At 40.8% G+C, this 25,939-nt stretch overlaps 1 protein-coding gene across 2 annotated transcripts in view; it reads left to right on the top strand.

Moving 5' to 3' along the window:
• LOC115138888 (immunoglobulin superfamily member 21-like) overlaps positions 1-25,939 on the top strand; it is a 270,562-nt gene that overhangs the window by 88,483 nt on the left and 156,140 nt on the right. For both annotated transcript variants that reach the window (XM_029676085.2, XM_029676078.2), the window contains exon 2: positions 11,923-12,035. In XM_029676085.2, coding sequence (XP_029531945.1) covers positions 11,923-12,035 — 113 coding nt within the window. The remainder of the gene's footprint in view (positions 1-11,922; positions 12,036-25,939) is intronic.

The raw sequence follows: 25,939 nt of genomic DNA, 5'->3' as shown, positions 1-25,939 counted from the left end.
CCGAAACCACTCCTATGTTGTCTTGGCTGTGTGCTTAGGATCATTGTCCTGTTGGAAGGTGAACTTTCACTCCAGCCTGAGGTCCTGAGGGCTCTGTAGCAGGTTTTCATCAAGGAGCTCTCTGTACTTTGCTCCGTTATTCTTTCCCTTGATCCTGACTAGTCTCCCAGTCGCTCTTGCTGAAAAACATCCCCACAGCATGATGCTGCCACCACCATGCTTTACCGTAAGGATGGCGCCAGGTTTCCTCCAGACGTGAAGCTTAGCATTCAGGCCAAATAGTTCAATTTTGGTTTCATCAGACCAGATCTTGTTTTGTTTTGCCTTTGCCTTTTGGCAAACTTTCATCTGGCAGTCATGTGCCTTTTACAGAACTGTGGCTCTACTCAGCAAACTGGATGTAGTCTATCACAGTGCCATCAGTTTGTTACGAAATCACCTTATACCACCCACCACTGCGACCTGTATGCTCTAGTCGGTAGGCCCTCGCTACATATTCGTTGCCAGACCCACTGGCACCAGGTCATCCATAAGTCTATGCTAGGTAAAGCTCCGCCTTATCTCAGTTCACTGGTCACGATAACATCACCCACCCGTAGCACACGTTCCAGCAGGTATATCTCACTGATCATCCCCAAAGCCAACACCTCATTTGGCCGCCTTTCCTTCCAGTAATCTGCTGCCAGTGACTGGAACAAATTGCAAAAATCGCTGAAGCTGGAGACTTATATTTCCCTCACCAACTTTAAACATCAGCTATCTGAGCAGCTAACCGATCGCTGCAGCTGTACATAGTCCATCTGTAAATAGCCCACCCAATCTACCTACCTCATCCCCATACGGTTTTTATTTACTTTTCTGCTTTTTTGCACACCAGTATCTCTACTTGCACATCATCATCTTCTCATTTATCACTCCAGTGTTAATCTGCTAAATTGTCATTCTTCGGTTCTCCTCATGCCTTTTGCACACACTGTATATAGACTTTCTTTTTTTCTACTGTGTCATTGACTTGTTTATTGTGTTTTTGGCTTGTTATTCCATGTGTAACTCTGTGTTGTTGTCTGTGTCACACTGCTTTGCTTTATCTTGGCCAGGTCGCAGTTGTAAATGAGAACTTGTTCTCAACTAGCCTACCTGGTAAAATAAAGGTGAAATAAAAAAATAGTTGGTTATACCTGTGCCATAACTGGTATACACTGAGTGCCCAAACCATTAGGAACACCTTTCAAATATTGAGCTGCAACCCCTTTTTCCCTCAGTATATCCTCAATTCATCGGAGCCTGGACTCTACAAGGTGTCGAAAGTTTCCACAGGGATGCTGGCACATGTTTACTCCAATATTACCCAGAGAGATGTGTCAAGTTTGCTGGTCCTGGACCTCTACTCCAAATAGCTTGTTTCATCTCATCCCACTGATGCTCAATTGGATTGAGATCTGGTGACTTGGCAGGCCACTGTAGTAAGCTGAATTCACTTCCATGTTCATGGAACCATCCTAGCCTTGTGGCATGGGGCATTATTCTGCTGAAAAAAATAAATTTGCAGATGGATACACTGCTGCCATGAAGGGATGCACCTGATTGGCAATGGTGTTCAGATATCCTGTGGCATTCAAACGTTGCTCCACTTTTATCAAGGGGCCCAATATGTGCCATGAAAACACACCCTCACATCATCAGCCTACAATGTTGATATGCGGCATGATGGATGCATGTACTCGTGGTATTCTCCATACTCTAGTCCTCCCATCAGCGTGAAACAGCAGGCACCGGGATTAATCAGACCAGGCAATGTTTTTCCAATGTCCCGTGTTTTCATTCCTTAGCCCATAGCAACTGCTGTTTTTTTTTGCTGAAAGAAGTGTAACTCCAGGGGGTGCTGAGGAGATTTTTGTCAACGTAGCACCCCTGATAAATGTCAATTTATTAGTGGGGTGCTACTGCACCCTCAGCACCCCTACTTGTCATGGCTATGGCTCCATCTCCTTTCTTTTTATCCGGACAAATTCCTCAGTCTTTGCTGATATCAAGCATACCCTTAGCACGATACAGTCACCACCGTGCTTGAAAATAAGGAGGCAGACATTGAATATACCTATGAGCATGGTGAAGTTAATGATTACACTTTGGATGGTGTATCAATAGACCCAGTCACTACAAAGATACAGACGTCATTCCTAATTCTGTTTCCGAAGAGGAAGGAAACTGCTCAGGGATTTCAGCAAGAGGCCAATGGTGATTTTAAAACCGTTACAGAGTTTAATGACTGTGATAGTAGAAACCTGAGGAAGGATCAACAACATTGTAGTTATGCCAGAATACTACCATTAATGACAGTGAAAAGAAGGAAGCCTCTACAGAATATAAACAATCAAAAACATGCAGTAAAACTGCAAATGATGTAGAAAAGAAATGATCTTAATGTCCTGAATAGAACATGTTATATATTTGGGGCAAATACAAGACTTTACTGAGTACCAGTGGTGGTCAGTGCCATTTAAGATGAGGGTGTACATTACATTTTTTTCATGGGCATGGCCTTATTTCTATTACAGCATATTGGATGACTGTCATTCATATTTCCCCAAATTTTCTCTATACCCTCCATGGGGTTTCTACAACCTAGCCTATGAATGGAAGCTTACAACGTAGATGCACACAGGTTGAGAGAAACATTTGAGGCTAACATAGCATCCCTCTATTTGAGCCGGGTGTTTGAGTAGGCTTAACTAGACAGCTGCATTTGCTGGCTAAGTAAGTGAAACTGAAAGTGAAAATAAATGACCAAATCTCTCTTTCTCTCTCTCTCTTGCTTCTCCTTCATTTTTAAAGAAATTAATTTGTTGAAAACTGGTCAACTATTGTCTCTCTCTTTGAGTCAACTACTCACAACATTTTATGCACTGCAGTACTAGCTAGCTGTAGCTTATGCTTTCAGTACTAGATTCATTTTCAGAACATTTGATTGGGTGGACACCATGTCAGTTCATGCTGCATGAGCTCTGATGGGTTGGATGACGTCCTCCGGAAGTTGTCATAATTACTGTGTAAGTCTATGGAAGAGGGTGAGAACGAAGAGCCTCCTAGGTTTTGTATTGAAGTAAAAGTACCAAGAGGAGGACTGAAGCTTGCTGTCAAGAACACTAAGGTCACCTGCCTAAATGACTACCGACCCGTAGCACTCACATCTGTAGCCATGAAATGCTTTGAAAGGCCAGTCATGACTCCCATCAACACCATTATCCCAGAAATCCTAGACCCACTCCAATTTGCATACCGCCCCAACAGATCCACAGATGATGCAATCTCTATTGCACTCCACACTTCCCTTTCCCACCTGGACAAAAGGAGCACCAATGTGAGAATGCTATTCATTGACTACAGCTGAGCGTTCAACATCATAGTGCCCTCAAAGCTCACCACTAAGCTAAGGCCCCTTGGACTAAACACCTCCCTCTGCAATTGGATCCTGGACTTCCTGACTGGCCCCACCCAGGTGGTAAGGGTAGGTAACAACACATCTGCCACACTGATCCTCAACATGGGGTCCCCTCAGGGGTGCGTGCTCAGTCCCCTCCTGTACTCCCTGTTCACCCATGACTGCATGGCCAGGCACGACTCCAAAACCATCATTAAGTTTGCAGATGACACAACAGTGGTAGGCTTGATCACCGACAACAATGAGACAGCCTGTATGGAGGTCAGAGACCTGGAGGTGTGGTTCCAGGATAACAACCGCTCACTCAATGTGATCAAGACAAAGGAGATGATTGTGGACTAAAGGAAAAGAAGGACCGAGCATTCTCATCGATGAAGCTGTAGTGGAGCAGGTTGAGAGTTTCAAGTTCCTTGATGTCCACATCACCAACAAACTATCATGATCCAAACACACCAAGACAGTCGTGAAGAGGGCATGACAATGCCTATTCCCACTCAGGAGACTGAAAAGATTTGGCATGGGTCCTCAGACCCTCAAAAAGTTCTACAGCTGCACCATTTAGAGCATCCTGACAGGTTGCATCACTGCCTGGTATGGCAACTGCTCGGCCTCCGACCGCAAGGCACTACAGAGGGTAGTGAGAACAACTCAGTACATCACTGGGGCCAAGCTTCCTGCCATCCAGGACTTCTATACCAGGCGGTGTCAGAGGAAGGCCCAAAAAATTGCCAGAATACAGCCTCCCTAGTCATAGACTGTTCTCTCTACTGGAGCACCAGGTCTAGGTCCAAAGGCTTCTTAACAGCTTCTACCCCCAAGCTAAAAGACTCCTGAACAGCTCATCAAATCGCTTCCCGGACTATTTACATTTCCCCCACAACCCCATTTTTACGCTCCTGCTACTCTCTGTTTATTATCCATGTATAGTCACTTTACCTCTTTCCTACCTATGTACAAATTACCTCAATTACCTAAACTCAGCGGTGCCCCTGCACACTCACTCTGTACCGCCACCCCCTGTGTAAAGCCTTGCTACTGTTATTTTATTGTTACTCCTTAATAATTTTTTGTTCTTATTTTTCAATTTTTTTTATTTAATTTACTTATTTTTTACCTCAGTTTATTTTACAAAATACTTTCTTTTAAAATTAAAACTGCATTGTTGCATTTGTAAGTAAGCATTTCACTGTAAGGTCTACACATGCTGTATTCTGCACATGTGACAAATACAGATTGATTTGATTTGATTTGGATGTATCTTTATCAGCTTTGCACATATGGATTTGGGGATTTTCTCCCATTCTCCTTGCAGATTTTCTTAAGGTCTGTTAAGTTTAACAGGGAGCATCAATGAACAGCAATCTTCAAGTCTTTCCACAGATGTTTCATGGGATTCAAGTCTTGGCTTTTACTGGGCCACTCAAGGACATTCACATTCTTGTTCTGAAGCTATTCCAGTGTTGCTTTGGCTGTATGTTTGGGGTCAATGTCCTGTTGAAATGTAAATATTTGCCCCAGTCTAAGGTAATTTGCACTCTGAAGCGGGTTCTCATCATTGATTTTCCTGTATTTGGCTCCATTCATTGTTCCCTCTATCCTTACCATTCGCCCAGTCCCTGCTGCTGAAAAGCATCCCCAGTGCTTCACTGTAGGGATGGTGTTAGACGGGTGATGAGCTGAGCCTGGTTTTCTCCAGATATAGTGTTCCGCATTCAGGCCAAAGAGTAAAATGTTTGTCACATCAGACCACAGAATATTTTGCCTTATGCTCTCAGAATCTTTCACGTGCCTTTTTGCAAACTCCTGGTGTGCTGTCATGTTTTTCTAAGGGGTGGCTTCTGTCTGGCCCCTCTCCCATAAATCCCAGGTTGGTGAAGTGCTGTAGAGTCTTTTCTCCTTCTGGCAGATTCTCCCATCTCCGCCAAGGAACTGTAGTTCTGTCAGAGTGGTCATTGGTTCTTGGTCACCTCCCTGATCAAGGTCCTTCTTACCCGGTTGCTCTTTTTGGTCGGATGGCCAGCTCTAGGCAAAGTCTGGGTAGTTCCATATGTTTTTAATTCCCAATGCTGGAGACCACAGCACTTTTGGAAACTTTCAACCCTATAAAAATGGTTTTCTACCCTTCCCCAGATATATAGTATGCCTCATTACAATTCTATCACTGAGATCTATGGACAGTTCCTTGGACTTCATGGTATAAGTTCTGCTCTGACATGCAATGTCAACTGTGGGACCTTCTGTAGACAGGTGTATTTCTTTATACATAATGTCCAAACAATTGAATTGGCCACAGGTGGTTGTAGTGACATGAAGTTGTAGTGACATCTCAAGAATGATCAATGGAAATTGGATGGACCTGAGCTCAATTTGGAGTGTCATTGCAAGGGGTGTGAATACTTATGTAAATTAGATATTTTTGTAAAACGTGTTTTACTTTGTCATTATGGGGTACTGTGTGTATATGGATGCAAAAAATATATATTTAATACATTTTATATTCTGGATGTAACACAACAAAATGTGGAATAAGTCAAGGGGTATGAAAACTTTCTGAAGGCACTGTATGTGGAACTGCATTATTCATACAGTGATAAGTTTCCACAGCCTCTACTGTGACATTTGCCATTTAGACAAGGCATGATAGACTCTTTCCCCTGGTGAGTGACATTGCATCCCACTGACTCAGTTGACATTTCCATGGTAACATTTTTTATTTCCCTTCAACATGTGAGAGTTGCATCCATTTAAAGAGAACTCACAGGGAGGGAGGCCAGTACTGTACGAGCCGTGGCTGGGCTCCTCATATCTTAGAGAGCAATGTGGAGCGTCGGTACTAAGTGGTTGGGATTTGCTCGAAGAGCATCAGCTCGTGTTAATGACCTGCAGTCTTCAGCAGGGCTTATCCATTCAAATCAACTCCACAGAGAGGATTTCTCAAGTCTGATGATTAAAGTAAGATTTTGTAATAAGTGTATGGAGGTGCTTTAAAAGGGAGAGACCTTAGTCTTTCCTCAAGCTGTGGAGCTTAATCGTTCCATCACAGGTCTCTGTGGTGTCACTTTAAGGGCCTGTTGACTATGACAAGCAACACACTATCACACATGTAGAATTATATTACAGTATGTCAGACTTACCTCATGTTTAATTGCATACAAGTTTGGATCCTTCTAAATAGTCTTCTAACATACATTAAACAGTTGGCTTTCCATAGCAAACATACAGCTAGAGACATTTGAAAACTGAGATTAGGGTTTTCTACACAATTGTATTGGCATCACTCATCAAATCAAATCAAATGTATTTATGAAACCCTTCTTACATCAGCTGATATCTCAAAGTGCTGTACATAAACCCAGCCTAAAACCCCAAACAGCAAGCAATGGAGGTGTAGAAGCACGGTGGCTAGGAAAAACTCCCCAGAAAGGCCAGAACCTAGGAAGAAACCTAGAGAGGAACCAGGCTATGAGGGGTGGGCAGTCCTATTCTGGCTGTACTGGGTGGAGATTATAACAGAACATGGCCAAGATGTTCAAATGTTCATAGATGACCAGCATGGTCAAATAATAATAATCATAGTAGTTGTCGAGGGTGCAACAGGTCAGCACCTCAGGAGTAAGTCCGTTGGCTTTTCATAGCCGATCATTCAGAGTATTTCTGTTGTCTCTAGAGAGTTGGAAAAAGCAGGTCTGGGACAGGTAGCACGTCCGGTGAACAGGTCAGGGTTCCATAGCCGCAGGCAGAAAAGTTGAAAGTGGAGCAGCAGCACGGCCAGGTGGACTGGGGACAGCAAGGAGTCATTATGCCAGGTAGTCCTGAGGCGCAGTCCTAGGGCTCAGGTCCTCCTCCGAGAGAAAGAAAGAATTAGAGAGAGCATACTTAAATTCACACAGGACTCCAGATATAACAGACTGACCCTAGCCCCCCGACACAAACGACTGCAGCATAAATACTGGAGGCTGACACAAGAGGGGTCGGGAGACACTGTGGCCCAGTCCGACTAAACCCCCGGACAGGGCCAAACAGGCAGAATATAACCCCACCCACTTTTCCAATGCACAGCCCCCACACCACTAGATCGACATCTTCATCCACCAACTTACCATCCTGAGGTAAGGCAGAGTATAGGCCACAAATATCTCTGCCATGGCACAACCCAAGAGGGGCGCCAACCCAGACAGGAAGATCACGTCAGTGACTCAACCCACTCATGTGACGCACCCCTCCTAGGGACGGCATTGAAGAGCACCAGTAAGCCAGTGACTCAGCCCCTGTAATAGGGTTGGAGGCAAAGAATCCCAGTGGAGAGAGGGGAACCGGCCAGGCAGAGACAGCAAGGGCGGTTCGTTGCTCCAGTGCCTTTCTGTTCTCCTTCACACTCCTGGGCCAGACTACACTCAATCATGGGACCTACTGAAGAGATGAGTCTTCAATAAGGACTTAAAAGTTGAGACCGAGTCTGCGTCTCTCACATGGGTAGGTAGAACATTCCATAAAAATGGAGCTCTATAGGAGAAAGCCCTGCCTCCAGCTGTTTGCTTAGAAATTCTAGGGACAGTTAGGAGGCCTGCGTCTTGTGACCATTGCGTACATGTAGGTATGTACGGCAGGACCAAATCGGAAAGATAGGGAGGAGCAATCCCATGTAATGCTTTGTAGGTTAGCAGTAAAACCTTGAAATCAGCCCTTGCCTTAACAGGAAACCAGTGTAGAGAGGCTAGCACTGGAGTAATATGATCAAATTTTCTGGTTCTAGTCAAGATTCTAGCAGCCGTGTTTTGCACTAACTGAAGTTTATTTAGTGCTTTACCCGGGTAGCCGGAAAGTAGAGCATTGCAGTATTCTAACCTAGAAGTGATAAAAGCATAGATACATTTTTCTGCATCATTTTTGGACAGAAAGTTTCTGATTTTTGCATTGTTATGTAGATGGGAAAGATCTGTCCTTGAAACAGTCTTGATATGTTCATCAAAAGAGAGATCAGGGTCCAGAGTAACGCCGAGGTCCTTCACAGTTTTATTTGAGACGACTGTACAACCATCAAGATTAATTGTCATATTCAACAGAAGATCTCTTTGTTTCTTGGGACCTAGAACAAGCATCTCTGTTTTTTCCGAGTTTAAAAGTAGACAATTTGTAGCCATCCGCTTCCTTATGTCTGAAATACAGGCTTCCAGCGAGGGCAATTTTGGGTCTTCACCATGTTTCATCGAAATGTCCAGCTGTGTGTCATCTGCATAGCAGTGAAAGTTAACATTATGTTTCCGAATGACATCACCAAGAGGTAAAATATATAGTGAAAACAATATTGGTCCTAAAACGGAACCTTGATGAACACCGAAATGTACAGTATCACTTACAGTTAACTGGTTGTTGTATTAATGAGAGAGTGAGGTACAGTAAAAGTTATTCTCATTGGGAGTGCTAGTAGAGGAGCTGAACAAACTTACAGCAGCAGTTTGTCAGACCCTGAAGTCTGTACAGGAGCTCTCCATGGTGCTGAATTCTCTCTGGTCAACTAATTTTCACCAAACTCAGGTGCTGCTGCAGTTTACTGAGGGGGCATATTGTTATTAATTACAAACGTGTCGCTGTCCTACCCATATTCGTTCATGGTAAGGTTGGGATTTATATCAACTGAAGAAATCTACCACACCTGAAAAGACTGCTAAGGTACAGTAATCAATCAATCAAATGTATTTATGAAGCCCTTCTTACATCAGCTGATGTCACAAAGTGCTGTACAGAAACCCAGCCTAAAACCCCAAACAGCAGGCAATGCAGGTGTAGAAGCACGGTGGCTAGGAAAAACTCCCTAGAAAGGCTGGAACCTAGGAAGAAACCTAGAGAGGAACCCGGCTTTGAGAGGTGGCCAGTCCTCTTCTGGCTGTGCGTGGTGGAGATTATAACAGAACAGTAATGTGTGACTTACTGTAAGTGACTGGAGGGAAGAAGAGAGCTCCTTCCCACTGTGAGTCTGTTAAGATAGAAGATCTGGCAGCCTAGTTAGCTGGGCTTTGAGCAGCAACAGCTGAGTCATACATTTGATATTTCTTTAAAACATGTTTTACTTTGTCAATTTTGGGTATTGTGTACAGAGATGATACAAAAAAATATTAAATTTTTTATTTTATTCTGGCTGTAACAAAACATGTGGAATAAGTCAATGGGTATGAATGCGTTCTGAAGGCACTGTATGTGCAAATTGGTGCTGCTTGAGAGAGGAAGTTAATCCAATGTCAAACAGCCTGATCTATGTTTTTTTCTAATTTTACACAAACAAAGCTGTTATACTGTATATAAGAATGTTCAAAGTATAGCTGAGCAAGGTTTATGTTGTTTCAGTAACATTTGTTTCACTTCAGCTGTTTCTTGTCTAGTTATCATAACATAAGCGAAAGTCGCTGAAACAACATACAAAACATGCGGAGCTTTGCACAGACTAATTTTATTTTGGTTTGGTTTTTGTTGGTTTTGAATCCATGTATTTGTCACTGTTTTTATCTTTTGGGACCTCAAAAATTTGAGAAAACTTTGAATAAATCATGTTGGGCATTCAATCAGAAGTGAAAGATATTGGTTTTGGATGTTTACTGTGGTGTAATCCAAATCTATTTAAAATACAGGAATAATACATGTGTATACAGTACCTTACACTGCTTTTGGTCCCTTTTCTAATTAATTTAAATGAGAAGTGTGCAATCCCCTGAAAATCTATTCCCCATACATGTAGTAATGAAAAACAAAAGATGTCAATACATTATATAATCTGTTTCAGATCAAGTCAATATTTAGAAAGTCCCACTGAAATAGACTCTATAAGTATAATAATACAACATTTCGTCAAACTAGACATATTTCCATGTTTGAAACAATCATATCAATATGCATGTGCTGATGTTCCACTAACAGGGATCAGAGTTTGATCTACCATTGAATTGTTGATAGCAAGCTTCCTATTACAGAGCCTTCAGAAGGTATTCCTACCCCTTGACTTATTCCATATTTGTTATTACAGCCTGAATTCAAAATGTATTTTTTTCTCACCCATCTACGCACAATACCCCTTAATGACAAAGTGAAAATGTGTTTTTAGAAAATGTTACTAATTTATAGAAACTTAAATACAGAAATATCTCATATACATAAGTATTCACACCCTTGAGTCAATATTTTGTAGAAGCACCTTTGGCAGCGATTAAACTTGTGAGTTTTTCTAGGTAACTCTCTAAGAGCTTTATCATTGCTAGACAACCATTTTCAGGTCTTGCTATAGATTTTCAAGTGTATTTAAGTCCAAACTGTAACTCAGACATTCAGGAACTTTCACTGTCTTCTTGGTAAACAACTCCAGTGTAGATTTGGCCTTGTGCTTTAGGTTATTGACCTGCTGATAGCTGAATTCATCTCCCAGTGTCTTGTGGAAAGCAGACTGAACTAAGTTTTCCTCTAGGATTATTATGCCTGTGCTTAGCTCCATTCCATTTATTTTTTATCCTGAAAACTCCCCAGTCCTTAACGATTACAAGCATACCCATAACATGATACAGCTACCACTATGCTTAAAAATATGGAGAGTAGTACTCAGTAATGTGTTGTATTGGATTTTCGCAAAATATACTGTAACACTTTGTATTCAGGACATGCAGTTAATTGCTTTCCCACATTTTTTGCAGAATTACTTCAGTGCCTAGTTGCAAACAGGATGCATGTTTTTGAATATTTTTTATTCTATATAAGCTTCCTTCTTTTCCCTCTCAAATTTAGGTTAGTATTGTGGAGTAACTACAATGATGTTGATCCATCCTCAGTTTATAACTGTTTTAAAGGTACCATCAACCTAATTGTGAAATCCCTGCGCAGTTTCTTTCCTCTCTGGCACCAGAGTTAGGAAGGACACCTGTATCTTTGCAGTGAATGGGTCTATTGATACACCATCCAAAGTGTAATTAATAACTTCACCATGCTCAAAGGGATATCCAATGTCTCCTTTTTGAATGTTTACCCATCTACCAATAGGTGCCATTATTTGCGAGACTTTGGAAAACCTCCCTGGTCCTTGTGGTTGAATCTGTTTTTGAAATTCACTGCTCAACTGAGGGACCTTACAGATAATTGTATGTGTGGGGTACATATATGGGGTAGTCATTAAAAAATCATATTAAACAATCCATGCAACGTATGTGACTTGTAGAGCACATTGTTACTCCTGAACTTATTCAGGATTGCCATAACAAAGGGGTTGAATACTTATTGACTTAAGACATTTCAGCTTTTCATTTTGTATTAATTTGTAAAAATGAAGAAAAACATAATTCCACTTTGACATTATGGGATATTGTGTGCAGGCCATTTCAATTCAGGCTCTCACACAACAAAATCTGTAAAAAGTCAAGGGTTGTGAATACTTTCTGAAGGCACTGTATATAGTCATGAAGTGACGTTACAAACCATACTCATTATTTCTGTCTTCTGCCCTATAGGATATTTGACAGTAACCATTGAGCCCCTTCCTCCTGTTGTTGTGGGAGAGACTGTCACCCTGAAGTGCAACTTCAAGACTGATGGAAGACTTCGAGAGATCGTGTGGTATAGGGTGAGTAAAGCAAGTTCATACACTATACTGTATATGCATGCCATGTACACCAGCCTTTCAATACTAATCAGTGTGACTTAATCCATTTTATTTTTATTTCATATATTTTATATAATGTAGGTATTTAACTCTTGACCAAATACCAATTAGCCTCTCTTCCTCTAGTGGTATAGTGTGACAAATTCCAATTTTAAGAATTAATAAGGGCCAGGTAATTCATGCCAGGTGTGAAGAGTGTCACTCTGGCTTTTGGTTAGGAATATGATTTTACTCTCAGTTATGCCCGGATATTTTGCATAAAATAGAAGGTAATGTGACATTAATAGCAGATGATTACAGTTCAGAGGTTTTATCTACTGAAACAATGGTGTTCCAAAGAGGTCACACCGAAGCACTTGGATGGATGTCAATGCAGCAACAGCTGTTAGCTCACGGCCTGATTATTTCATTTACCCAGAACTCCCCAATTATGCGCCGGTTAGAATTATACAAGTACGCAGTATGAAATATGCTATATTTATTCTGTGGAATTCTGCAGTCATAGACAGTACCCTGGCTGATACAGTTTGGACAAAATATATTTGCAGCTTTGAACTTTTCTTAAATCAAATCAAATCAAATCAAATGTATTTATATAGCCCTTCGTACATCAGCTGATATCTCAAAGTGCTGTACAGAAACCCAGCCTAAAACCCCAAACAATGCAGGTGTAGAAGCACGGTGGCTGGGAAAAACTCCCTAGAAAGGCCAAAACCTAGGAAGAAACCTAGAGAGGAACCAGGCTATGTGGGGTGGCCAGTCCTCTTCTGGCTGTGCCGGGTGGAGATTATAACAGAACATGGCCAAGATGTTCAAATGTTCATAAATGACCAGCATGGTCAAATAATAATAATCACAGGCAGAACAGTTGAAACTGGAGCAGCAGCACGGCCAGGTGGACTGGGGACAGCAAGGAGTCATCATGTCAGGTAGTCCTGAGGCATGGTCCTTGGGCGCAGGTCCTCCGATAGAGAGAAAGAGAGAAAGAGAGAATTAGAGAGAGCATACTTCAATTCACACAGGACACCGGATAGGACAGGAGAAGTACTCCAGATATAACAAACTGACCCTAGCCCCCCGACACATAAACTACTGCAGCATAAATACTGGAGGCTGAGACATGATGGGTCAGAAGACACTGTGGCCCCATCCGATGACACCCCCGGACAGGGCCAAACAGGAAGGATATAACCCCACCCACTTTGCCAAAGCACAGCCCCCACACCACTAGAGGGATATCTTCAACCACCAACTTACCATCCTGAGACAAGGCCGAGTATAGCCCATAAAGATCTCCGCCACGGCACAACCCAAGGGGGGCAACAACCCAGACAGGAAGATCACATCAGTTACTCAACCCACTCAAGTGGGCTCAACCCACCCCCCTCCTAGGGACGGTATGAAACGGTATGTACGGCAGGACCAATCAGAGAGATAGGTAGGAGCAAGCCCATGTAATGCTTTGTTAGCAGTAAAACCTTGAAAGCAGCCATTGCCTTGACAGGAAGCCAGTGTAGGGAGGCTAGCACTGGAGTAATATGATCTAATTTTTTGGTTCTAGTCAGGATTCTAGTAGCCGTATTTATCACTAACTGAAGTTTATTTAGTGCTTTATCCGGGTAGCCAGAAAGTAGAGCATTGCAGTAAATAATTCCCTATTTCTTGTAAAACAAGTTGAACTGAAAATACATTTTATTGGATTTTCAACATTGCAAAACCACATGTATTTTTGTAAACTTTAGCTTACAATTTTTATTTTGAAAATAAGAATCACAAAATTATTGGCACCCTGTAGCTAGTGCTTGGTTGCACAGCCAAGATAACTCCCAACAAATGCTTCTTGTAGCAATCAATGAGTTTGTTGCACCTTTCTACTGGCAATTTTGCACTGTCTTCAGAAGCAAACTGCTCTAATTCTTCAGTGTTTGAGAGGGTTCCCTCCACCAACTGCTGATTTCAGCTCTCGCTATAGGATATGAATGTAATTCAGATCTGGACTCTTTGCTGCCACTCCAGAACATACCAGCGTTTTTTCTTGAACCATTTTATGTTGCTTTGATGTGTGTCTGGGGACATTGTCCTGCTGGAATACCCACCACCTTCAACAGAGACCCATTTTGGACACTGGGTTAAACATTCCACTCCAACAAAATCTTGATAATCTGCTGATTTCATGATGTTTTGCACACAATCAAGGCCACCAGTACAAGAGGCAGCAAAGCAACCCCACAGCAGTATCGAACCTCCCCCATGTTAGATTGTTGGGAGGGTGTTCGTCCATTTGGTCATTGGTAAACATAAGAAGACCCCACTGCTGAACGAGACACAAGAAAGCCTTATTGAACTTCTTATAAACCCACCTAACCAAGTCTAAGTCCTGGGGGAAATGTTATGTGGACACACCGCTGTTTCGCTAAAAAGCACAGGGATAGTGCTTGATAAATGTAACCACTCTCAAGTTCATAGACATAGATCTGGATGCAAGGACTGACCGTCCATTATATTAAAAAATAGTTTTAACCATGTTTTGAGGCTATACAATGTTTGCTACATTTAGCTAAAACAAGATAATATTTCGCATATTTTGCAATCAATGGGTACATATCATTCATTTATAAGTCCAAAAACAGATGTATCTACTGCAGATTGCCCATTTAATTGCCCATAATTTTCCAATATGAGCATCCTACATTTTGAAAGACGGGTCATTATTCTAAATGTAAATCTGTTTAAATAGAAGTGCATCTATGACCAAGTTTAAATAAAATGTCTACGATAAGTAGACTTGATGCTATCCCATTCACCTTTGTTCACTTAACTGTACTGCCTCAACATTGCTGATTATTGAGTCAAACTACAGTGCATTCGGAAAGTATTCAGACCCCTTGACTTTTTCCACATTTTGTTACGTTACAACATTATCCTAAAATTGATTTAAAAAAATGTATAATCAATCTACACAAAATACCCAATAATCATAATGCGAAAACTTCTGCAAATATATTAACAATAAAATACCAAAATACCTTAAGTATTCAGACCCTTTGCTATGAGACTCCAAATTTAGCTTTCCATTGATATATTCATTTTTCCATTGATCATCCTTGAGATGTTTCTACATCTTGATTGTATTCAATTGATTGGACATGATTTGGAAAGGCACACACGTGTCTATATAAGGTCTCACAGTTGACAGTGCATGTCAGAGCAAAAACCAAGCCATCAGGTCGAAGGAATTGTCCATAGAGCTGCAAGACAGGATTGTATCGAGGTACAGCTCTGGAGAAGGGTACCAAAACATGTCTGCAGCATTGAAGGTCCCCAAAAACACAGTGGCCTCTATCATTCTTAAATTTAAGATGTTTGGAACCACCAAGACCCTCCCAAGAGCCTGCTGCCCGGCCAAGCTGAGCAATCGTGGGAGAAGGACCGGTGAAGCATGATGGCTGCAGCATCATGCTGTGGAGATGTTTTTCAGTGGCAGGGACTGGGAGACTAGTCAGGATCGAGGGAAAGTTGCTTCGGGACAAGTCTCTGAAGGTCCTTAAGTCATGTCTTTGAGCTGGACTAGAACCCGTTCAAACATCTCTGGAGAGACCTGAAAATAGCTGTGCATCGACACTCCCCATCCAACCTGACAGAGCTTGAGATGATCTGCAGAGGAAAATGGGGAAAACTCCCCAAATACAGGTATTCCAAGCTTGTAGCTTGGCTGTAATTGCTGCCAAAGGGGCTTCAAGAAAGTACTGAGTAAAGGGTCTGAATACTTATGTAAATGTGATATATAAGTATTTTTTATTTTTTGGTTGCAAAAATGTCTGAACACTTGTTTTTGCTTTGTCATTATGGGCTCTTGTGTGTAGATTGATGAGGGGATATTTTTTAGAATAAGGCTGTAACAAAATGAAGTCAAGAGGTCTGAATACTTCCCGAATGCACTGTATATGGCTGAGGCAGTGACACTTCTATTATGAGATTTACTGTTAGATTGTTTCTTTTATATAGCCTTATCTTGGAAGAAAACCTTTTCTCTAGGTTCATCTTTACAAATGCTGACATTTCAAGACAGGACGCAAAAAGACACTTTACATATCAACCTCAGTATAATACATCATGTTTTGCACTTTGAAAATGTCATTGAATCAGGAAGGATTTTGAGGGTTTAGTTAAGTTTATATGGAGTCCTTACCTGTGTTGGGCTTTTAAGTTTCTTGCTCTCAAAAGTGTTATTTTACAATGTTTACATTTGGTGCAGATATGAATGCAGAGTATTTGAAGTAATTTAGTTTCTCTTGATCAATGCAATGCTTTTTACACAGTGAAACTGTCTTCTCTTTGGGGAAATGGGTTTGGAAGAGGAAAGTTAATAGAATGCACATTTACTCAATAATAGATCATTTTTAATATAGTCCTCACTATCGTTTTTGCCAGGCAGGAACCAGACTGTCTTGGGATTTACAGCTGTAGTGTAAAACAAACTCCACTCACTGAGAGTGAGGCTGTCCACATCAACTATTGGTTAGTGAGGAAAATGCAAAGGTTGTAAAGAGAAACCAGCCTCATCTCTCTTGTGCACACTACTCAATGCAACAGCTCATACATTATATATAAATTATCCACACTCGGCTGCCAAAGTTTCTTTAATCTCTGTCTTTTATTTGGCTAAACTGTCGACTTCTAATTTCCCCCCCCCACGTTCAAATGTAACTGGGGTTGACTCCCACCTTGGGAATCATCATATCTAATCAAAGTCTGGCCAACGAGACAGAAGCTGAATGAATTAAATACCTCAGCTAGCCTCATTCATTACCAGGGTGCCGTTATCTTAACAGATTCTGTTTGAGGATTCTGTAATGCACACCAGTGGCAGCCTGCTCCTTGAAACCATGCACATCCTTAGCATTGCTAAGACCTAGTGTAGCCACTCAAGATAATCAAGATTGCTATTGAGAAGCTTTCAGGCTGGCCTAATAGAGTACTACTGCGCAGTATTTTGGTACGTAGAAAGATATACAATAGTAATCTCTTCTTAATTACATTGTTAAAAGCTTTTACTGCTATTCAAAATTGTTCATTTTATTTTTTTCAACAATTCATGTGTGGCATTTGACATTGGGCACACACCTGATAAAGATATTTGTGAACATCACATAGTCAGACAACCTGCATATACTGATGGAAGTTCAATGTGCTTCTTTTTTTTTGTACTGTTTTCTGCATGCCTCTTTTCATAGTTTGGGAATGTAATATTGTTTATTTGCACCTTATAAAGAAGCTATTCAGATCAGCACAATGCCAGATATCTCCCAGGAAGGTAGAGCAGATTTGCATCATACTGTATGTCAACACAATGTTTATGTTAGGGATTTCTCTGTGAGTGGATATATAAGCCCCTGAATCACACAAAGCTCAGCTCACTTGGAAGAAACCCCATTTGGGGCTAAACGTAATTTTGGGGTAAATATTGGAAAATGGATGACTACTCCAACATCCAAGATTTTTGTTGCAACAATACCAATAATGCAAAATGGCAGTTTATACTATTTTTATCCAAAAGTAGAATCGGAAGAATCTTCAATTAAATATTTCTAGCGGTCTTGGTGCGGTAGCTCTAGTGAAGAGCAAAAAAGTCAAGAAAAAACAGGTGGGCTATAATACATGAGAGGGCTCACTCAACAATGAGTGTTTTCCCATCTATTGGATGTTTAAATGTATTAGTCAGACCGAAGCACTAATGCTCCTGAAGCAAACACATAAAAGCATATTGAGTGCATGTTATATTCCACTGAGAGCCACATTCATGTATTGTGCAGTGGGTTTTGTCAGGCCATGGATTAGGCACTGTGGATATGTAATACCATCAAGCTGTCCTCAACATTGTAATAGCATTTCATCCTGATGGGGCTACAGATAGAGTGGAGGAGAGAATCTCTATCAGCTCTGAAACCATTCTGAACATGTGCAGTAGGGACATGGAAGGATACGATGCTGGATGGGGAGGCCTGTGGAGACTTCTCCTCACTGAGACTCATGGCAGCTCACCTAATGCTGTGCTTGTTCTGATTATGTCACTCTAATGAAGAGATACCCATGACCCTCTCCCTATGGGGACCTCAGTAGTGCTGGCGGTGACGGTGCAGGGTTTCCGCTTGGATGCCTGTTGAGTGTCATTCTGCATTACGCTTAATCTTCCCTAAGTTAACCTCTCTCTCTATATCCCTCATCCCCCTCTCCCTCGTCCCCTGTCTCATTACCACATCCCTCCACCCACTCTGACAGCACTCTTATGGGATCATCTCTCTGGCCAGCATAGCCAGCATAGCCTAGTGCTCTAAATGTGGGCCTTTTACCACTGACCTATCTGATAGGCTCATGCGTGTGAATGAATGCTATCTCACTCATATGGTCCACATGGTTCAGGCATTTTAACGTCAGCCTGTTCCATTATAATGACTCAGGTCAGGTCTTCAACATGCTCTTTGTCAATTTGAGCTCTATTCTTACCCTCATTGTTAATAATAGTAATTCTTACAGGGGAGAGAGAGAAGATGCTGTTAAGATACTGTTTTGCTTTCAACAGTGTGATTATAGACATGGCAAGCCATCTGTGATGGTTCAAGTAAATTATATGAAAATAATTTATGTCATTCATGAGCCTTGTCTTGATTAAGTTGAATTCTAGAGTATTGCCGTGTGGATTTGGTTAGACACTTGCTATTGTTCCACTTGAATAGATCACATGGACTCTCATGCAGAAATTGCTGTTGATTGACAAGTACAGATTGCAAGGAGAAAGAGGCGATTTAAAGACAGACAAGGAGAAATGTACAGTAAGTGCTGCTCTTCTAAATAGAGGTAGGCTATATTGAAAGTAAGCCTATCTCAGAATTTCCTTACTGAAAGGACTTTGATGTTTGCTGTCACTAGTTCAGTGCGCTGTAATGGGAGTAGCACTTATTTGGTGTGGAATCCATTTTCTTTTTCACTGATTTTGCTTTTCTTCTGTGTAATACATTACAGTCTCCCACGAGTGCTTCACTTGGGACTATTAGACAATGAGAAACCAGTTATTTGAGAGAGGTAGCATAAATGATTAGGATATATGAGAAGAACATTGAATAATATTTATCTCTGCTAAATACAGTGCTATGAGCATGAACAATGAACCTTTAACTACCAAAGGAGTAAACAAAGGAACGCAAAGCCGTCATTCTCTGAGAACTTATATTAAAATGTGATATACTGATCAATACTGTACCTCCCCCTCAATAACCATCCCCCTGATGACTATCCAACCTTTTGTTGGTAAATGTTAGCTAACTGCTTACACATCTTTCAAATATGGAAACATGGAAGTTTCCTGGAAATATATATTATTAAAATACATTGTTTCAGTCCTTCTGTTTGGTTTCCTTAGAGAATTAATTTAAAAAATAAGTGTTTCCTAACACACTGTGACCTGATTCCTGCAGTCTAAGCTGGAAAATAAAAGCAATCGTGGCATGATGATGAGACTGAGAGAGTTGCTGCTGCTGCCCACACAGACTCCCCCTGCACCTCATCCTATTCTAATATCTCTTACGTTTACACTGTCTTTGTTTGTGCATCAGATTTAACTTGTGGCCCACATTTCTGTACAAATCCCATTAAAGATATTGACACTGAAAGAGCACAAGATCATGGGTATGCAAATTACTTTTCACTTGGCAGTAGTACAACACCAAGTGCATTGCCTAAGGGCAAAATCTATAGCTGGCTGGACTATTCAGTCCAGAGTTAAGTGGTTCTGTCCAAATATATGTACATTTGAACAGGGAGAGGATGGCTTATATGATACTTGACGCAGAAGTGGTGTGTTTCTCTCTCCGGTAATCCTGTTTCCTGACTGCGGAGAGACGAGGGAGGCGTCACATTCCAAATCCGAGTTGGAAAAACTCAGAGACGGGGTTGCCCAGGCAACAGGAATCTGCGAGCACAGTAAAGAGTTCTCTGACTGTGTACACACAGCACACTCCTGTGGTTTTTTTTTGTGTGCCCAACTTCCTGCTGCTTTAAACCCCCAAGTGTAATTGTGTCATTGTAAAAATGGCTCAGTTAGTTGGAGTATTTCGATTGTATTCGGATTCACCCCCCAAAAAAAAAATATATATATATATATATATATATATATATATATATATAAAAAAAGTGTTCAACAAATCTAAATATTTTACATTTTAGATTCTTCAAAGTAGCCACACTTTGCCTTGATGACAGCTTTGCACACTCTTGGCATTCTCTCAAACAGCTTCACAAGGTAATCACCTAGAACGCATTTCAGTTAACCGGTGTGCCTTGTTAAAAATTAACTTGTTGAATTTCTTTCATTCTTAATGAGTTTGAGCCAATCAGTTGTGTTGTGACAAGGTAGGGGTGGTATACAGAAGATAGCCCTATTTGGTAAAAGACAAAGTCCACATTATAGCAAGAGCAGCTCAAATAAGCAAAGAGAAATGACAGTCCATCATTACTTGAAGACATGAAGGTCAGTCAATCTGGAAAATGTCAAGCACTATGATGAAACTGGCTCTCATGAGGACCGACACAGGAAAGGAAGACCAATAGTTACTTCTGCTGCAGAGGATAAGTTCATTAGAGTTACCAGCATCAGAAATTGCAGCCCAAATAAATGCTTCACAGAGTTCAAGTAACAGACACATCTCAACATTAACTGTTCAGAGAAGACTGCGTGAATCAGGCCTTCATGGTCAAATTGCTGCAAAGAAACCACTACTACAGAACACCAATAAAAAGAAGAGACTTGCTTGGGCCAAGAAACACGAGCAATGGCCATTAAACTGGTGGTGATGAGTCCAAATTTGAGATTTTTGGTCCAACCACCGTGTCTTTGTGAGACACAGAGTGGGTGAACTGATTATGTCCACATGTGTGGTTCCCACCGTGAAGTACGGATGAGGAGGTGTAATGGTGTGGGGGTGCTTTGCTGGTGACACCGTCAGTGATTTATTTAGAATTCAAGACACACTTAACATCTGGTTTGCGCTTAGTGGGACTATCAATTGATTTTCAACAGTACAATGACCTAACACTCCTCCAGGCTGTGTAATGGCTATTTGACCAAGGAGAGTGATGGAGTGCTGCAGCAGATGACCTGTCCTCCACAATCACCTGACCTCAACCCAATTGAGATGGTTTGGGATGAGTTGGACTGCGGAGTGGAGGTAAAGCAGCCAACAAGTGCTCAGCATATGTGGGAACTCCTTCAAGACTGTTGGAAAAGCATTCCAGATAAAGCGGGTTGAGAGAATGCCAAGAGTGTGCAAAGCTGTCATCAAGGCAAAGGGTGGCTGCTTTGAAGAATCTAAAATATAAAATATATTTAGATTTGTTCAACACTTTTTTAGGTAGTACATGATTCCATATGTGTTATGTCATAGTTTTGATGTCTTCACTATTATTCTACAATGTAAAAAATAGTAAAAATAAAGAAAAAACACTGAATGAGTAGGTGTGTGCAAACATTTGACTTGTACTGTATATATACATTTGAAGTCGGAAGTTTACATACACTTAGGTTGGAGTCATTAAAACTCGTTTTTCAACCAATCCACAAATTTCTTGTTAATAACAATTTATAGTTTTGGCAAGTTGGTTAGGACATCTACTTTGTGCATGACAAGTAATTTTTCCAACAATTGTTTACAGACAAATTATTTCACTTATAATTCACTGTATCACAAATCCAGTGGGTCAGAAGTTTTCATACACTAAGTTGACTGTGCCTCTAAACAGAAAACGATGTCATGGCTTTTGAAGCTTCTGATAGGCTAATAGACATAATTTGAGTCAATTGGAGGTGTACCTGTGGATTTATTTCAAGGCCTACCTTCAAACTCAGTGCCTCTTCGCTTGACATTACAGGAAAATCAAAAGAAAACAGCCAAGACCTCAGAAAGAAAATTGCAGACCTCCATAAGTCTGGTTCATCCTTGGGAGCAAATTCTAAAGGCCTGAAGGTTCCACGTTCATCTGTACAAAAAATAGTACGCAAGTATAAACACCATGCAGCTATCACCGCGCTAAGGAAGGAGACGAGAGTTCTGTCTCCTAGAGATGAACGTACTTTGGTGCAAAAAGTGCAAATCAATCCCAGAACAACAGCAAAGGACCCTGTGAAGATGCTGGAGGAAACAGGTACAAAAGTATCTATATCCACATTAAAACGAGTCCTATATCGACAGATCCTGAAAGGCCACTCAGCAAGGAAGAAACCACTGCTCCAAAACCCCAATAAAAAACCAGACTACGGTTTGCAACAGCACATGGGGACAAAGATCGTTATTTTTTGAGAAATGTCCTCCTGTCTGATGAAACAAAAATAGAACTGCTTGGCCATAATGACCATCGTTATGTTTGGGGGGAAAAGGAGGAAGCTTGCAAGCTGAAGAACACCATCCCAACCGTGAAGCATGGGGGTGGCAGCATCATGTTGTGGGGGTGCTTTGCTGCAATAGATGGCATCATGAGGCTGGAAACTTATGTGGATATATTGAAGCAACATCTCAAGCCATCAGGCCTTCATGGTCAAATTGCTGCAAAGAAACCACTACTAAAGAACACCAATAAAAAGAAGAGACTTGCTTGGGCCAAGAAACAAGCTTGGTCGCAAATGGGTCATCCAAATAGACAATGACCCCAAGCATACTTCCAAAGTTTTGGCAAAATGGCTGAAAGACAACAAAGTCAATGTATTGGAGTAGCCATCACATATCCCTGAGGTCAATCCAATAGAACATTTGTTGGCAGAACTGAAAAAGCGTGTGTGAGCGATGAGACCTACAAACCTGACTCAGTTACACCAGCTGACCAGAGAAATGAGCCAAAATTCACCCAACTTATTGTGGGAAGCTTGTGAAAGGCTACCCGAAACGTTTGACCCAAGTTAAACAATTTAAAGGAAATGCTACCAAATACGAATTGAGTATATGTAGATTTCTGACCCACTGGGAATGTGATGAAAGAAATAAAACCTGAAATAAATAATTCTCTCTACTATTATTCTGACATTTCACATTCTTAAAATTAAGTGGTGCTCCTAACTGACCTAAAACAGGGATTTTTTTCTCGGATTAAATGTAAGGATTTGTGAAAAACTGAGTTTAAATGTATTTGACTAAGGTGTATGTAAACTTCCGACTCCAACGGTATATAGTGATGGGTGAATCTGAATAATGTGTAGCAGCTTAAAAATATATCTGGATTCTTAACCCAACAACTGATATACACTGAGGTATACACTGAGTATACAAACATTAAGAACACCTGCTTTCTACATGACATAGACAGACCAGGTGACTTCAAGTGAAAGCTATGATCCCTTATTGTTGTCACCTGTTAAATTCTCTTCAATCAGTGTAGATGGAGGGGAGGAGACAGGTTAAACAAATGATTTTTAAGCCTTGAGACAATTGAGACATTGATTGTGTATGTGAGCCATTCAGAGGGTGAATGTGCAAGACAAAATACTAAAATTGTCAAAGTCGTGTGTATAGGTGGCAGGGAAGTCAGGCGCAGGAGAGTAAAAACGAGTGTAATGGAGTCCTTTTAATATATGTCCACTAAACATGCTCCAAAACACTAAATGTACATACATAAGAAACAAGGGTACGAAGACCCGTTGCACACCTATACAAACATAAACAACACTGACATAAAACAATCTCTGACAAAGACATGAGGGGAAACAGAGGGTTAAATACACAACAAGTAATGAATGGGATTGAAACCAGGTGTGTAGGAAGACAAGACAAAACCAATGGAAAATGAAAAATGGATCAATGGTGGCTAGAAGACCGGTGACGTCGACCGCCGAGCACTGCCCGAACAAGGAGAGGCAACGACTTCGGGAGAAGTCGTGACAAAAATGCCTTTGAAGAGGGGAATGGCAGTAGGTGCCAGGTGTACTTCTTTCTGTCAAAGCTTGGTTTTTTCAAACTCAACTATTTCCCGTGTGTATCAAGAATGGGTATACTCAGTGTAGATCATACGGTGCAAAGACACATTGCTGTATTAACAAGAATAGGACATATTCAGGCAGTGAATGTGATTTATTTGGATATTGTCTATAACTTTCCACATAAATGAGTGAGTACTATTTTAGAAACACCAATGCCATTTGTTCCAGTTGGTAGTTCTGAACATGGGGCTGAAATTCATGTCGACTCTTTTGGTTGTTCACTGATCCATTTATGTTTGAAGCTGGCCCAGTGGAGTCGCATACAGCGCCCTGATCATGAATCTTGCAATCAATGATCCAATTAGTTGTTTGACATGCTCAGATGTTTAAAGACAGTTTAGGATTTGTTTAATAGACTTTAACTTTCAGAGATGCATTGTTGACCTGTTATCCTCTATGGGATCGGTGTCGCTAAACCGGCACTGTTGTTGCTCAATATGCAATAATGTGACTAGAATGACATTGTAAACAACAGCCAACTTTCCGGGACATAGACATGTCTTATATGGGCAGAAAACTTTAATAATTGTTAATCTTACTGCAGTGTCCAGTTTAAAGAAGCTACTACAGCTAAAAAAAACACCATGCTATTATTTGAGAATAGTGCACAACAACAAAACACTTTTATCACAGAAACTGGTTTGAAACATTCACATCTGAAGGTAAACAATGTACTTACATTCGGTAATCTTGCTCTGATTTGTCATCCTGAGGGTCCCAGAGATAAAATGTAGAGTAGTTTTGTTTGATAAAATCAAGTTTTATTTTCGAATGTAGGAACTGGGTTCTGCAGTTTGACCCCACTGCTATCTCTGGCTCCACACCCACCCTGCACGGCCATCTAGATATGTGAAGGTTAGTGTATTTTCTGTAAGGAAGCTAATGATCCATCATGTATGACATTCCTGCGAGTGTGTAGCCTCACATTTTTTATTACCATAACATTTTTGTATGTTCTCCATAGTTATGTACTTGAAAATATAGAAATTGACCAATTCGGCACATTTTGGTAAACTCCTGGCAGACTTGATACAAAATATTGTCTAGTGATGTAATTCTTTACTGGACCAGTCTGACATTTTGCAGACACTCTGCTGCCATCTTGTGGACAACATCTACATTTCACCTAGAATCCCTCATCACTGTCTGGTCTTTCTCTTGCATTTCAAAGATGCAAAAAATTATGGAATGTTATTATTGGTTGTTTTTTGTTTGTATTATCTTTTACCAGATCTAATGTGTTATATTCTCCAACATTAATTTCACATTTCCACATTGTCCACTCAGATATTTGGGTCCTCAGCCACCCCTAATTTCATCCACTGAAGATCACACTATGTAGATGACCCCCCCCAACATAATACTATTTACTAATGAGTACTATCCTTGTTAATATGTTGTGGAAATTGCAATTAGTTCTAGTTAGATAGGCGGTGGAATGATATGCATGATCTATGTTTCCAAAAGAAAAGGAAATCTTCGAAATACATTGGAAGTTTTATTATTACAGTCTGTTATAATGATTTTCCTGGTCTGGCTGGTAATTATATGAGCATGTACAATTTAAATAGAAACCGGGTATAATGGGACATATGAAACAGCACTGATTTCTAATCAATTCCTTTGCTGTTGATTCTTATCCCTGGGTGTTGCAAAGTAGTTATACATTTGTCATCAAATTTCTGCAGTGAAAATCATCCAGTCATGCTTTTGATCTGAGACTTTGGCAATGTTTATTTAAATAAAAATAACTATTGCAGTGCGTTTCTTTCCGATGTATACTTTACATGAAAATAGAAAACTTACTAAAACAATGATAAGAGTTCACAGCCTGTTCCTAACAAAAGCC

The sequence above is a fragment of the Oncorhynchus nerka genome, linkage group LG2 (assembly GCF_034236695.1).
Source record: "Oncorhynchus nerka isolate Pitt River linkage group LG2, Oner_Uvic_2.0, whole genome shotgun sequence".
Classification (NCBI taxonomy): domain Eukaryota; kingdom Metazoa; phylum Chordata; class Actinopteri; order Salmoniformes; family Salmonidae; genus Oncorhynchus; species Oncorhynchus nerka.
The sequence above is the reverse complement of the archived record's forward strand: the minus strand, read 5'-3'. Positions and strand labels throughout refer to the sequence as shown.